The following is a 15,222-nucleotide window of genomic DNA, read 5'->3' as shown; positions in this document are numbered from 1 at the left end:
GGCTGTTCCCTTACAGTTGATCCTCAGGGCTCCCCTTCAAGGTATCTCACAACTTCACAGGTGGGCGGGTTTACAGCAAAGCTTTCCTCGGAGCTAGGGACTGTTCTACAGCAAATGGGGGTACCACACCACGGGGCTGGCCAGCGCACACAGCTGGGTACAGCTGGGTCTGCACCACGTCCACCCCTCAGCAAGTTCTCACTGGGGCCAGATGGCGTCGTGGTGCAGAAAGAATGCACACATCACTGGGCACTTGAGAACTGCCCCCCCACTCTGCGATCCTGGGTGGGTGGGTGGCTCTGTGCCTCAAAGGAGCTATATCTCTTTGTCCTCCAAATAAAGTAATTTGAGGTCTGCACCTGGGAGGCGGGAATGCCCCAGCAAGTAAGTACACTGGGCTGTGGGGTCTGCATCAGGGTTCTACCCAGTTGGAATCCTGGAGTGCTGGCTCCACTGTCATCAGTTGTGCTGTCCTGTCCAGCTGCGGCTCCTCCCTGCACTCCATCCCCCACCGTCACAGCAAAGTCCTCCGAGGCCCTCACTCACCCTCACGCCACCCTTCAGAAGCAGCCACTTTTGTTATCCTATTTACGGAAGGCGGGGCTGAAGCTCAGTGAGGCTCCACAGACTGTCCAGGGTCACCTGACAGTAAGTGGGGAGCTGGGTGGCGACCCACGTGGGTCTAAAGCCCCTGCGCTTTTCGCCCTGCCAAGCCACTTCTCTGAGCCCAGCTTCCTTATCTGCAATGGAAGCCATGGCTGTGAGGAGAGAATGCAATCGCATAGCAGTGCTTAAACCACGGTGATTGAAATTGAATTAATGCCCATCTCTAGGGGTTTAAAGGTGCCAGCACTGACTTTGGTTCTTTGCTTTCCAGGTGTCAAGGTTGCTTTGTGTGCTTTGAATGTGTTGGTTGATGAACAAGGCATTTCTAGTCTGTTAAACTAATAATCTTAATATTTTATTTTAATTGTAAGGCACCTATTCCCTTTTGTTCCTTTAACAAATCCAATTAAAACAGGGTACATTCAGAATTACAAAATAGATGCTATTAAACCAATAAGAAATCATAATCTTTTGTTATTGGGCCATGTGACCCCCTGGGAACTTTTGCTCCAAATAAAAGTTGAATTCTTATTATCGACCAGGGGGAAGAGGGCAGTCTGACAGATAATGGCTTCCCAGGCAGCACATGCGCAGACCCACACTGGTGCTGAGGATGCAGAAGTACACAATATTAGGGGTAGAGGAAGGTATACATGCATAATATAAGATCCTTAGCACTGCGTTGATCAAATTAACCAGATAATTGCCAAATGAAGTGAACCTGATAATTTCCACACAGACACTCTGTGTGCTGTAGCTCTGATGTCATGGAAAGAACATCCCACCCAGAAGCCCTGGAGTAAGGCGAGCGGTGTGAGCCTGGATAAACCACTTTACACCCACCCCACCGCCAGGTCCTTATCTTTGGGTGGGAGGAATATTCCTACCTCTGAGGAGAGCTGTGAGGCCTGAACGAAATGGCAAACTGGAGGGCGCCTGCTGTGTGAAGGAGGCATGAAGGGCCTCTAAGGGCTGGCGGAGAGAATGTGTGTGTTGGGGGCTGTAGGGGCTGGAGCGCACCGTAGGACCCACACTCGGAGAAGGCCTGCCGTTTGGGAACCGCGGAAGTGCATCTTACAAGTGTTAGGTTTCCAAGTGAGCCCACGCTGTGAAAATCGCACTTCTGGCAGCTGCACACAGCCTCTCAGGGCCCTGCACGGCCGGCAGCCCTCCCCCCGCCTCCCCGCACCGGCCCAGGGCAGCAGAGGGCCGGCTTCTCTGGTGGGCATGTGGGAATGCTGTGGGCCAGGGTTCTGGGGCCATGCTGGACGAAAACCTGCATCTTTACAGGAAGCTCTCACCATGGGGGCTCGTGGGGACTGGAGGGGCCGAGGAACAACAGATTCCTGTCTCTATCACCGCCCACTTGGGGCACAGGCCTATTAAATGAACTGGCTGGTGGCATTACACGTACCCTTTAAACTGTTCCTCTCTCTCTCCCGCTTTCTCTCCTTGTCAATCTCCAAGCTCTTACACTTAAATGACTCCACTAATGCTAGTAAAATATGTTTAAAATTTGTATTACTCGGTTATATTCAGATATATACACATATATATATCTATGAAACAAGCACCCCACACATTGGTCCCCGGACAGTGGGATAACAGGCAACAAGCCTAAAGAAAAGGCAACAGAAGGAAAAGAGAGGCAGGATAGTGTAGTGGGAAGATCATAAACTTTGGTATTACACACCTAGGCTTGTAGCTGTGTAATAGCTAGGTAGCCTAGGTTTGGCTGAGCTGTGCTGTCTTGTGAACTTGGGGAAGACACTTGACTTCTCTGAGCCTCAATTCTCCTATATTAAAAATAGGACTGACACTCTGCATAATTACTATGGAGATTAGAGATACAGAAATGGTCCAGCAGCATGCTTGCAATAGTTACTTTGTTACATATCACCTGAATGAAGAGTAGTAAGTGGCTCTTGACATTGTGAAGCATTTCCAAAATTGATGTCGGAAAACCCCTATAACTGTGGGGTCCCTGTAAGACTCCACCCCCGCTGTCCACATCTCTCTCCTGCTGTCATTCTCTCCATCATCTCTGCCAAGTGTCTGGTGGCGATATTGCTGTGAGCTGCACAGAAATCTTTCTGCCTCTAGTCTGTCCCCTTCCTAGCAATCTGTCCTTCTGCTCACAGGAAAGCAGGGCTCGATATAACGTAGCTGAGGGCAGAGGTGGAAAAAATAAAACCACTTAATGGTTAGACCTCCAGTGAGTCTATACTCCAAAAAGCAGACAAAATTGTAAAGCAAGTAGTAGAGCACACAGTTCCTGGCCCAGAGTGCGTGCTGGACAAACAGTAATTCTTTCCTCCAGCGCAGACGATGCCTGAGTTGAACATTCGTGCCTGTTTTAGGTCTGGCAGAGATTCTAGACACACCCACTCAACAGAGAGCCCCGCAGTGACCACTCACATCTCCACCTGCCACAGGGCTTTTCACATGAACGAACAGCTCATTCTGGGAAGGGGTGGAGGGCACAGGGAGTGATCTGAAGGCTCATGGGAAGTCACAGCAGAGGCGAGGCTCTCCTCTTACGTATCTAGTGAATGGGTCTTGTGAGAGTCGGGAGAAAGAATAATGACTTTTGAATGAGTGACTTCACGGAGGGAAGTTTGCATTACTTCCCCTTAAGAGATGATGTCCCACAAGCAAAAGACATTTCTCATCCACATGGCACAAAGCTTGCTATGAAGTTAGTCGCAAGTATTGACGGTGACTTTGGGGGTTTCAGTTGTACAATATGTCTATCCTGGTCTCAATGCATCAGTGAAAAGGGTGAAGTAATTACTGTGAGACTGTGTTAGCAAGATGTTTAAATATATCAGATATACGTAAACAAAGTCGGTCTTAAAAATATAAAGATACATGAGTGTGAAGCATCAGATAAATTCTAGTATCATAGTGAAGATAATGATCTTACAGCTGAAAATGCTTGCAAATATTCTGATGGCATTAAAATATAAGTTGCCATTACGTTTTTAATTTAGATATCCATGGGGTGTCCCACCATGCTGTTTGATTCACAATGACTAGATAGAAAGATTAATTAGAAATTAAAGTCAAACCAACTGGTCCAGTTTTCCTAAAGTATAAAAACCAATTGTACAAGACAAAAAGTACATTTAGAAACTTCTCATATTTGGGTTTCCAAGCCGTTCATGTGAAATGAAATCTATTATTTGACTACCCATCTATCTGTCTGTTCATCCACCTGTCTGTTCACCTATCTACCTATCCATCTATCTGATTATCTATTTACATTTCTTTCTCTCTATAATTGCCAGCTTCCCTTGTGTGGATTGATCCCACGCTGATATTTGAGGAAGCTATGAATTGATAATAACAGTTCATCTAATCTGATTCAGTTGTATTGAAAGATCATCAGTTTCACACTTCTTTTGCCAGTACTTACTCTCCTACCCAATGGGCAGACCCGGGCAGGATGCTGACCATTCAGAGTTGTATAAGAAAAGGGGTGTCCCTGGGCTTTGGGGGCTCCCGGCACTGGTCTGCTTCTAGTGGCTCTCACAGCTTAGAAGGGTCAGAATGGACCCTGAGCAACACACCCTGCCCTCCACAACCAAAAGCAAGGGTCCCAGCCAGGTAAAGCGGCCCTGAGGAGAAGCACGAAGAGGGTGGGGGCTGAGCATGCTTCATCTGGCCTGGGGCTGTCTGGGGGCCCAGATGCGCTGAGGAGGAGGTGAAGTGCTTATCCCAGCCAGCCCCTACTTTGTCTGCAGGTGATGAATGAATGAGCAGGCTCTGAGCCAAAGGACCTGTTGGGGAGAAGCTCCTTAATGGAGAAGTCCCTGTGGACAGCCCCATGCTGCTTCCTCCCCATCAGTCATCAGAGAAGGGAGGGCTTCTTACCATGGGAGGGCTGTGGGGGACCAGGCACAGCTGGGCTCCCCTGGCTGGATCTCCAGTCTACTGGAAGCATCCTTCCCATCTAGGCCCTTCTGCCCATACTTGATGTGTTTGCCCTCCCTCAGCTGAACTTTATCTTAAATACAAGAAATACAAAAGACAGCCTAGGCTTTTTGGGACTCAGGGGAATTTGGTGGCCAGAATCTGTAACAACCTAGATTTTAGCTCTTTGAGCTTAGAGACTGGCCCCATTTACTGTTCATCTGTATAAATAACACAGAGGCTTGGTACCTAGTAGGCTCTCGATATACTTACTGAATTGAGTGTACAAATGAACGAATGAATGCAGGAATAAGCACATGGAGTTGGCTTAAATTAGTCCCAAGGAACTAACAAGGATCATGGACAAAGGAAACTTTACTATTTTTTCAGATCCATGGGATAGAGTTGTCAAATAAAATACAACTGTGCAATGTTTGGGATATACGTATACTCAAAACTATCTGCTGTTTATCTGAAGCTCAAATTTAACTGGGCATCTTGCAATTTTATTTGCTAAATCTGGCAATCTTACCATTAGAAGTCATTGATAAACATGATCAGAACTCAGGCTCCCCTGATCTCAGTCCATATTTTTTTAAACTAAGATTTTAACTCAAGTGCAGTAGGACAGTTTTTCTGATATGTCACCTTGTGTATAGCTGTTCCCCGCAGTGTGCATGTGCATACACATGGTAGACATGCATACATATCCAGCAGTGCCCACATGATACAGGTGTGGATGCCCTTCACAGGGCAAAACAAGCCTGAGTGGGGGCATGAAAAAGTCACAGACTTCCAAGCCGGGCTGAGAACGACAGAAATAGACTATGGAGTCCCAAATATTTTTAAGTTTTTTTAAAGTTTAAATTTACCTACAGCAAAGTTGCTTCTTTCGTATACAGTTCTCTGAGCTCTAACATGTATAGCTTCACGCAACCACCACCACAGTCAAGGTACGGGCAGTTCCAACACCCCAGAAAACTCACTTGTGCTGCTCCGTTGTTGTCAAACCTTCCCCATCCCTACTCCCTGGCAACCACCGATCTAGTTTCTGTACCTATGGTTGTGACTTTCCCAGAATGTTGTATAAACGGAATCATTCATGATGTAGACTTTTAAGATTGTCTTCTTTTACTCAGCAAGATGCTTCTGAGAGTCATCCAAGTTGTTCAATTTATCAATAGATTTGTTCTCTTTATGTTTAATAGTATCCATTATAAGGATAAGCCACAATTTCTTATCCATCCACTGAAAGACCTTCGGTGAGGTTTTAGTTTTTTGGGGGGTAAATACCTAGTTGGGGGAATGCTGGGTCATATGATAAGTATATAGTTAATTTTATCAGAAATTGCCAAACTGTTTTTCACAGTGATTGTACCATTTTGAATCCCCAGTAACAATATGTGAGCATTCCAGTTGCTCCACACCCTTGCCAAATCTTTGTATTATTGGCTTTTATGTTTTGTTTTGTTTTAGGCATTTTAGTAACTGTGCAGTGGTATCTGACTGTGATTTTCATTTGCATTTCCCTAGTGACTAATGATAACTGAGCAATGCTTTGTGGTTTTGTGGGCTTTTTGGTCATCCATATAACTTCTATGGTGAAATGTCTCATTAAATCCCTTGGGCATTTTTTTAAATTGTATTGTCTTCTTTCTTACTGTTGACCTTCAGTTCTTTATAGATTCTGGATACTAGTCCTTTGTTGGATATGAATTTTTGTTTGTTTTACAGAGCAAAAATTTCAAATTTTGTTGAAGTCCAATTTGTCAGTATTTTCTTTTACGGGTTGTACTTCTGCCAAACTCAAGGTCATGAAAACCTTCTCCCTCGTTTTCTTTTAAAAGTTTTATGGTTTTACATTTTGCATACCTATGATCCATTTTGAGTTAGTTAGAGTTAATTTCATTAGCTCGAGATTCAATTTTTTTGCATATTGGGTAATCAATTGTTCCAACACAATTTGTTGAAAAGTCTGTTGTTTCTCCATTGAATTTCTCTTGAACTTTGGTCAAAAAACAATTGACCATTTTGAACATATTTATATGGATCTAGTTCTGGACTCTGTTTTCTATTCCACTGATCAATATACTATCCCTTCATCAATACCACATTTTGTAATTACATGGTAAGTTTTAAAATCAGGAAGCATGAATCCTCCAACTTTGTTTCTTTTTCAAAATTTTTCTGAATTTCTAGTTCCTTTTCCTTTCAATATAAATTTTAGAATCTGTTTATTCATACATACAAATAATCCTGTTGGAATTTTTATTGGAATCACATTGATCTTTAGACCAATCTGGGATGAGTTTACATCTTAACTACATTAAGTTTTTCAGCTCATGAATGGTATGTTTCTCCATTTGTTTAGATCTTCTTTGCTTTGTTTCATCAGTGTTTTGCAATTTTCATCACAGAAATCCTGCACTTTTTTTTTTTACTTATGTGAAATATACAAGTATTTTATTCTTTGGAGCATTATTATTTTTCAAATTTCAGTTTCCAATAGCTCATTGCTAGTATACAGAAATTCAGTGGAGTTTTTTGTGTGTAAACGTGTACCCTACAACCTTGCTAGACTCACTAGTTAGTTCCAAGAATGTCTTTTAAACTCTGTGGGATTCTTTACCTGGATAAGCAGGTCATCTGTGAGAAGGACAGTTTTATTTCATTCTTTCCTATCTCTATGCCTTTTATTTATTTATTTGCATTATTACACTGGCTAGAATTTCCAATATAATGTTAATAGGAATAGTGAGAGTTTAGCTTCTTGCCTTGTTCTCAAACTTAGGGGAGAAAGCATTCAGTCTGTCACTGATTATATTAACTATAGGGTTTTTTTTTGTTTGTGGGGGTCCTCTATCAGGTTAAGGAAGATAAACAGGATTACTTGTTTGCTGAGAGTTTTTGTCATGAATAAATGTTAAGTTTTGTTACATGTTTTTTCAGCATAAATATGATCATGTATGTTTTTCTTTTTGGTCTGTTAATGTGCTATATTACATTGCTTTCTGAATATTGAATCAACCTTGCATTTCTTGCATTGGATGTCATGTATTATTCTTTTTATATATTGGTGGATTCAACTTGCTAATATTTTGTTGAGAATTTTTATGTTCATGTTCATGTTCATGAGGGATATTGGTCTGTCGTTTTCTTTCTTTGTATTGTCTCTGTGTGATTTTAGTATCAGGGTAATGCCGGTCTCGGAAAATAAGTTAGGAATTGCTCCCTCTTCTATTTTCTGGAAAAGTTGGTATAAAATTGGTGTTGTTATCTTTAAATGCTCGGTAGAATTTGCCAATAAAACCATCTGAGCCTGGAGGGTTTTTTTGGAAGCTTTTTAACTATGAATTCAGTCTCTTTAATAACTATAGGTCTTTAAGGGTTGTCTATTTCTTCATGGGTGAGATTTTACAGTTTACAGTCGATTTCATCTAAGTTTTTTTCTAACGTTGTTTGTACTATTCCCTTATTATCCTTTTAATGTCTATGGGTTTTTAGTCCTATCCTTTCTTTAATTATTGATATTCATAATTTGTGTCTCCTCTCTTTTTTTTTTATATCGTACACATAGCAGCACTATTTTAAAAAATTAATTAGTTAACTTATTTTTGGCTGCATTGGGTCTTCGTTGCTGCACGTGGGCTTTCTCTAGTTGCGGCCAGCGAGGGCTACTCTTCGTTGCAGTGCACAGGCTTCTCATTGCGGTGGCTTCTCTTGTTGCAGAGCATGGGCTCTAGGTGCATGGGCTTCAGAAGGTGTGGCACGTGGGCTCAGTAGTTGTGGCACGTGAGCTCAGTAGTTGTGGTGCACAGGCTTAGTTGCTCCGCAGCATGTGGGATCTTCCTGGACCAGGGCTCGAATCCGTGTCCCCTGCATTGGCAAGCGGATTCTTAACCACTGCGCTACCAGGGATATCCCTCTTTTTTTGTTTTTTCATTGTTAGTCTGGCTAGATATTTATCAATTTTATTAAACTTTTCAGTGAACAAGCTTTTAATTTCACTGATTTTTCTCTACTGTCTTTATCCTTTCAATTTTATTGATTTCTGCTCATCTTTACTATTTCCTTTTTGCGCATCCTTTAGGTTTATTTTACTCTCCTTTACTACTTTATTTAAGGTAAAAGTCTGTTATTGATTTGAGACCTTTCTTATTTTTTTAAATATTCCTAGTATGAATGTTTAACGCTATAAATTTACCTCTAATCACTGCTTTAGTTGCATACCGTAAGTTTTAATATGTTCTACTTTTATATTCAGTTCAAAATATTTTCTAATTTCCCTTGAGATTTCTTTGACTCATGGAGTATTTATGAATATGCTGTTTAATTGTTAACTATTTGGAGATTTTCTAGTTATTCTGATATTGACTTCTAACGTAATTCCATTATTTTTAGAGATCATTCTTTATATGATTTCAATTCATTTATATTTGTTAAGATTTGTTTCATGAACACAAATGTAGTCTATATTTGTGAATGTTCCATGTGCACTTGAAAAGAATGTGTATTCTGTTGCTGGGTAGAGTGTTTTATAAATGTCAATTAGATCCCACTGGTTGGTGGTAATGTCCAGTTCTTCATCAGTGGTTCTCATCTGGGGGCAATTTTGCCCCTCAGTGGACAGTTGGCAATGTTTAGAAACATTATTGGATGTTCAACTAGTGGAGAGCTACTGGCATTTAGTGGGTAGAATATTCTTACTTTCCGCTGCTAAACATCCTGCAATGCACAGGACAGGCGTTTCCCCCATCACCACCCCATCCCTGCCAACAACAAAGAATTATCTAGCCCAAAATGTCAACAGAGCCAAGGTTGAGAAACCCCATTCCTTGCTGATTTTTCTCTCTAGTCCTATTGATTACTGAGAGAGAAGTATTGATAGCTCCAACTCTAATTATATATTTGCCCATTTCTTCTTTCAATGTTATCATTTTCTGCTTCATCTATATTAAAGCTCTCTTGTTAAGTACATCTTTTTCCATTCTTTTAGTTTAACTTACTTTTGTTTATTTAAAGTGTTTTTCTTATAGATGGCATATAATTGGGTCTTTTTCTTTTATAATGCATTCTGAAAACTATCCATTCCGATTGCTTTGGAGACTAAAATATACATACTTATCTTTCTCCAGCCTACTTAGGATTAATATTTTACCACTTCCAAAGCAATGTAAAAATCTTACCTACCTTATAGGTGTCATTAACTTCCCCCATTATATTGTAGTTGTCATATGTATTCCATCTACATACGTTGACAGTTATAATTTTTGCTTTCAACCATCATTCGTATTTTAAAGATTGTAAGAGGAGAAAAACAGCCTATTATATCTACCACATATTTACATTTCCATTGCTCTTCCCTTATTCTCAAGGTCCAAGCTTCCCTCTAGTATTGTTTCCCCTTCATCTAAAGACTTCTTTTAGCATTTCTTTTATAGCAGCTCAACTAGTGGCAAATCTTTTTATTTTTCATTCATCTAAGAATGTCTATTTTGCCTTCATTCATAAAGGATGTTTTTATTTACTGTCTGGTTGACAGTTCTTTTTTTTCAGCATTATTTTAAAAATATTTTTCCAATACCTCTGGCCTTCACAGTTTCTAAGTGAGGAACCTGTAATAATTTGTATGCTGTTCCCCTGTAGGCAACGTGTTGTTTTTTAAATTTTTGCTTTAATTATGAGCAGTTTGATAATGTCTGAATGTGGATTTCTTTGAGTTTATTTATCCTGTTTGCACTTCACTGAGCTTCTTGAATCTGTAGTTTTTATGTCTCTCACCAACTTTTGGAAGTTTTCACCCATTTTTCCTTCAAATATTTTTCTGTACCACAAGGCTTTATCCTCTTCTTCTTCTAGGATGTATCTTTATATCTATATTGATATATACATGTATATTTTGAGCAGGTAGTCACAGGCTACAAGTTCTGGCAAACCTTCTGTAGATTCTGTAGACTACGTTTATAATGCCCATTCAGTTTGCAAAGAATTTACAGTACTATTCGAATCAGCCCTTCATGTTGCTACCCAGAGACCAGTCTGAAACCTGCACAGTGCTCAATTCACAAAGCCTTTGGTTTCAGGGTTTGGGAGTAGGTACTCAAGACCCTGTTCAGGGTTTGGTCTATTCGTGGGCAGCTCAGGGTGTATCCTGGAGTTCATATACAACTTTATTAAATTCTCTCCTCTTTGCAATCTCCCCAACACTTTCTGGTTCTCAGGAGTTGCCCTCCCCTCCTCGGTCTTCCGGCTAGAAATCCAGGGAACTTGTTTTCTAAACCTGTTGTGTACTTCCTGCCACTGTTTCTCTCTCCAGGGCCAAGTAGTAGTGGGATAGAGAGAAAAAAAGCAAACCTCCACACACTTGGGACAACAGTTTGGTCAAAGACAATGGTTCTCCCCCTTTAGAGTTTTAGGTGCCTGCATGCCTGACTCCAGTGATACAGGATTGCCTGGGGCTGAGGCAGAAGAGAATGGAAAAGATGAATAGAAAAAAACAGGATCTCCCTTACCCTGACCCTAAAAGGCCCCGTCTCCCTGTCCTTGGCCAACGAGGGAGGTTTTTGTTGGAAATCTGTCATCACTCGTGCAAAGTTGGTCTTACTTTGAGTTACTTCTCCAATCTGCCTTATACCATTTATCTTCGGAGTCCTTGGGCCTTTTGCTGCATTCAGTGGGTGAGACGGGCAGAGCGCACTTACTCCATCTTAACTGTGACTGGAACCCCAGCTTTCATTTTTAAACTGCTTTGCCCCATCTGGTTCCACACAGCTGTGTGATACAGATATTTCAACACTGGTGAACACAGTACTGTCTTTGGTAACCAGCCAATCATGCCTGAATGTGGTCGGTTCACTGTTTCTAAAGAATAGGTTCAGCTTACAAGGCCTGCTCCAAAGAACATCAATGCGGCTGAGAGCTGACAATACTCTCATCGGGCTATTGTGGAGGGCTCCATCCATCTCAGGAGGCTCTGATCCAGTAGGGACTTGCATAGGGTGGAATCCTCAAACCTTCAGCCAGGAGTGTCAAGAGCAGGATTTATAATAAGCACGTGGGAGGCATTTTTACCTACTTGCCTTTGGCACTGAGGATTACTGTACGAGGAAAACATGTGATACTAGGCTCACACAGCCTGATTGCTGGCGCTCCATGTGCTACACAAACATGGCTCCTGATAAAGGGCCTGGATGATGAAGTAGAGAAAGCGCAGAGCACCTCTCCCACCCATCCCTACTGGGAGGCGGAGGCAGTGCGAGCATTTATCTCCTGACAGCATGCTTCTGTCCAGAGTGGGAGCTTGGTCCAAAATAGCATATCAGCAAGCAAGAGACACCAAGCTGTAGAAAAGAAAAGAGCCTCTACAACAGGCAGGCCGGTTGCATCCTCCTCTTGACTGTAGACCTTCCTCACTCCTGAGCCTCGGTCTTCTTCTCTTTATAGTGGGGATAAGCCTATGGACCTTGCTGGATTGTTGAAGATTAAAATCAATATGTGCAAAGTTCCTGATAGTAATATTTAATAGTTAACATTATGAAGCTTTTACTATGCGCCAGACACTGCTGTAAGCGCTTTATAGTTTAGATAATTTACACGCCCTTAGAGTCCTAAATGGGAGCTGTTTTCACAAATAAGGAAATCGAGGCACTGAAAATTTAAGCAAATTATTTATGGTAGAACTGGACTTCCAAGCAAGCATTGTGAGGCCAGAATCTACCTGTCCCTCTGTACGTTCTACTTCTCTGACGGCAGCAATCTGTTATCACACCTATCGGTGCAGAGGTGTCTACAGTTGAATTTCAGTGTGAAGAATGTGAGGGGAGGAAGACAAGGTGGATAGGAGGTGGGAAAAGGCAGCATTCTCTTCAATTCTGCCAGGCTCCACCCTGGCCCCCTCTTCCGTGCTCATGGGCATGGTGTAGGCACATTTTCCTACCTGGGGGCTAAGCAGAGACTTCTCTGTGCTGCTTTTATTGCACTGCAGTTATAGTAGCCAAGGCCTGACTAGTTCCTCTGGGCCCAGAAGGTGAAGAGGGATGTAATACACAAGTCATTCTTAACTCCCACTTTTATTCCCTTATATCCAGGCTATGTTGCTTCTGAGAACTCAGCAGTCCCACCCTAGGCACTTGTGGGATAACTTTAAGAAAAGACTAGATTTAAGTGAGGGTCTGGGAAATGGCAGATACCCAAGACATCACCCCCCCCCAACCCCACACACACACACCCAGGAGGGGAACTATGTGAAAGTCCAGGACAATGGAGAGATTCCTAAGTCGAGGAATGGCACAGCCAGAGGGGTGCTGAGCGTCCTCCAGGCCAACCCTGAACCTCCCATTTTACATCTGGGAGCACTGAGGTCTGAAGAGGGCATTCAACTGCTGAAGATCTTTGGCTAGGCTATTTCTGCTGATGACCTAATTTCTCTCCACTCTCCTCTTTCTCTCCTTTCAAACCATTAGAAAGTGAAGCATTATGATTTGGGGGGAGTCCAGTACCCTTATGTCATCTCCTAACTGGATATTTTTTCTCTTCTTTTCAGAGTCTATCTTCTAGCAGTTTCATGTGACTTTTTTCTCTAACTGATCACCAGTCAATCAGAACAACATACTTCAAACATACCCCCTTACTAAAAGAACATGGCCAAGGGCGGGAAAGGCCCCAAGGGTAAAAAGATCACCCTCAGTGTGGCCAAGAATTGCATCAAGGTCACATTTGATGGGAAGAAACGCCTTGACTTGAGCAAGATGGGAATTACCACCTTTCCCAAGTGTATTCTGCGACTCAGTGATGTAGACGAGCTCAACCTTAGCCGGAATATGATCAGGAAGATTCCTGACTCAATCTCCAAGTTCCAGAACCTGCGGTGGCTGGACTTGCACAGCAACTACATTGACAAGCTCCCTGAGTCCATCGGCCAGATGACCTCTCTGCTCTACCTCAATGTCAGCAACAACAGGCTGACCACCAATGGGCTGCCTGTGGAGCTCAATCAGCTCAAGAATATCCGCACTGTGAATTTTGGTCTGAACCATCTGGACCGCGTGCCCACCGCGCTAGGCGCTCTGAAGGAGCTCCACGAGGTGGGGCTCCATGACAACCTGCTGAGCACCATCCCCAACAGCATCTCCAAGCTCCCCAAGCTGAAAAAGCTCAACACAAAGCGAAACCCCTTTCCCAAGCCAGAGGAGCCGGATACGTTCATAGATTCCGTCAAGAGGCTGGACAACCTATATCTGGTGGAGGAGAAGGATCTATGTGGGCCTTGCCTGAGAAAATGCCAACAGGCCCAGGACAAGCTGAACAAAATCAAAAGCATGGCCACGGCGGCACCGAGAAGGGCCATCTTTTCCAGTTTGGTCTCACCCAACTCCATGGCCAAGGAATCCCAGGAAGATTGGAGGTGACCTGGGACCCTGACCCTAAGGCAAGAAGGAAAAGGGAGGGAGGCAAGATGACAATGGGCTACATCCTCACAAAACTGAGGGATTCTTCTGTTACTGCAATAGCTCCTCCAGCCAAGTCCATAAAATACCTTTCCCTACCTCCTTGGCTTGTGATTTTGTTGACTGCAGGGCTTTTAGTTCTTTGCCATTCTGTACACTTCTGTCTTCTCTGCATGCGCACACCCGCACATACAAGCACAATGAGTCAGGAAAGGGACATCTGTCTCACTTCTGCCCCAGAACTCTCCTGCCTACAGCCCGTGGCCTGGGCAGCTGATACAGCCAGCACACTCTTAGTCTCATTATCACACATTTCTGGACCAACTGCCAGCTCCCCAGTGTGGAGCTTGTTCTATTGGAATGCTTTGGGCCAGGCTTCAAAAGTCAGGCATCTCTAAGCATGGGTTGGTAGGCGGGCAGATGGACATATAGTCTTGAGAAGGGGACAAAACTGGGCCACAGAGATGGGCAGATATTATCATTAAGTATTGGCATTAACATCTTGGGCTCTAAGCAGTCCTATCCCTTTCTCTTTTCTGCACTTGCATAATTTGCTCTAGGAGCTTTCTAGACTAAACCTGCAAGCCCTTGACTGGCTGTGAATGAATGAGGTTCACTCCTATCTTATTATGTCCATGCTTTTCCAGACCTTTGTGGAATAAGGAAAGAATGGGTGCAGATAGGGGTTGGTGCAGTCAATAGATAAACATCTTACTAGGCACTGTGCCAGGTGCAGGGACTGTGTCCAATGGGGGAAAGCCCGTCTTGCCCTTTACAACGTGTAGGGAAGACAAGTTGAAAGAAGACTTTGTTCTTTATAATGCCATTGTTTGAGGAAGTTAGGAGATCAGAGCCTAGTGGTGTGCAGGGCTAGTCTGGCATAGAGAAAAAGCCAAAGACTCTGCAGTTGGACAGATCTGAGCCCAGAGCAGCTCTGCTTCTTACTTGCCATCTCCCTGGACGTTTTACTTAGCTTTGGTCCTTTCATCTGTAAAGTGGGAGTAATACCAGCCCAACTCCAAGCGTCGTCATGCGTCTCAAGCAGATAGCTCACAGAGTGAGTACTCAGTAGAAGTCAGGTCTCTCTAAGAACTAGAGCTCGGTGCATCTTAAAGCTGAAATACTACTTTGAACAGTGTCTTCAGTCACTCTAGATCTGTTGGTAGAACTCACAATAGCTGAGAACCTTCCCTGTACCACTCACTCACACCTTTATACTGCTTAAAAGAAAGGGATCAAGGAAGATATCCTTAGG

The 15,222-nt window shown here is 43.0% G+C and overlaps 2 protein-coding genes across 2 annotated transcripts in view; one reads left to right on the top strand and one right to left on the bottom strand.

Moving 5' to 3' along the window:
- Positions 1-15,222, bottom strand: part of WDFY4 (WDFY family member 4) — a 250,705-nt gene that overhangs the window by 48,397 nt on the left and 187,086 nt on the right. The gene's annotated exons all lie outside the window — the stretch shown is intronic.
- On the top strand, positions 13,161-13,928 carry LRRC18 (leucine rich repeat containing 18). The gene has a single exon (XM_068548934.1). It carries the CDS (start codon positions 13,161-13,163, stop codon positions 13,926-13,928), a length of 768 nt encoding a protein of 255 aa, XP_068405035.1.

The sequence above is a fragment of the Eschrichtius robustus genome, chromosome 7, assembly GCF_028021215.1.
Source record: "Eschrichtius robustus isolate mEscRob2 chromosome 7, mEscRob2.pri, whole genome shotgun sequence".
Lineage (NCBI taxonomy): Eukaryota > Metazoa > Chordata > Mammalia > Artiodactyla > Eschrichtiidae > Eschrichtius > Eschrichtius robustus.
Note: the sequence above shows the minus strand (reverse complement) of the source record. Positions and strands in the feature narration are given on the sequence as shown.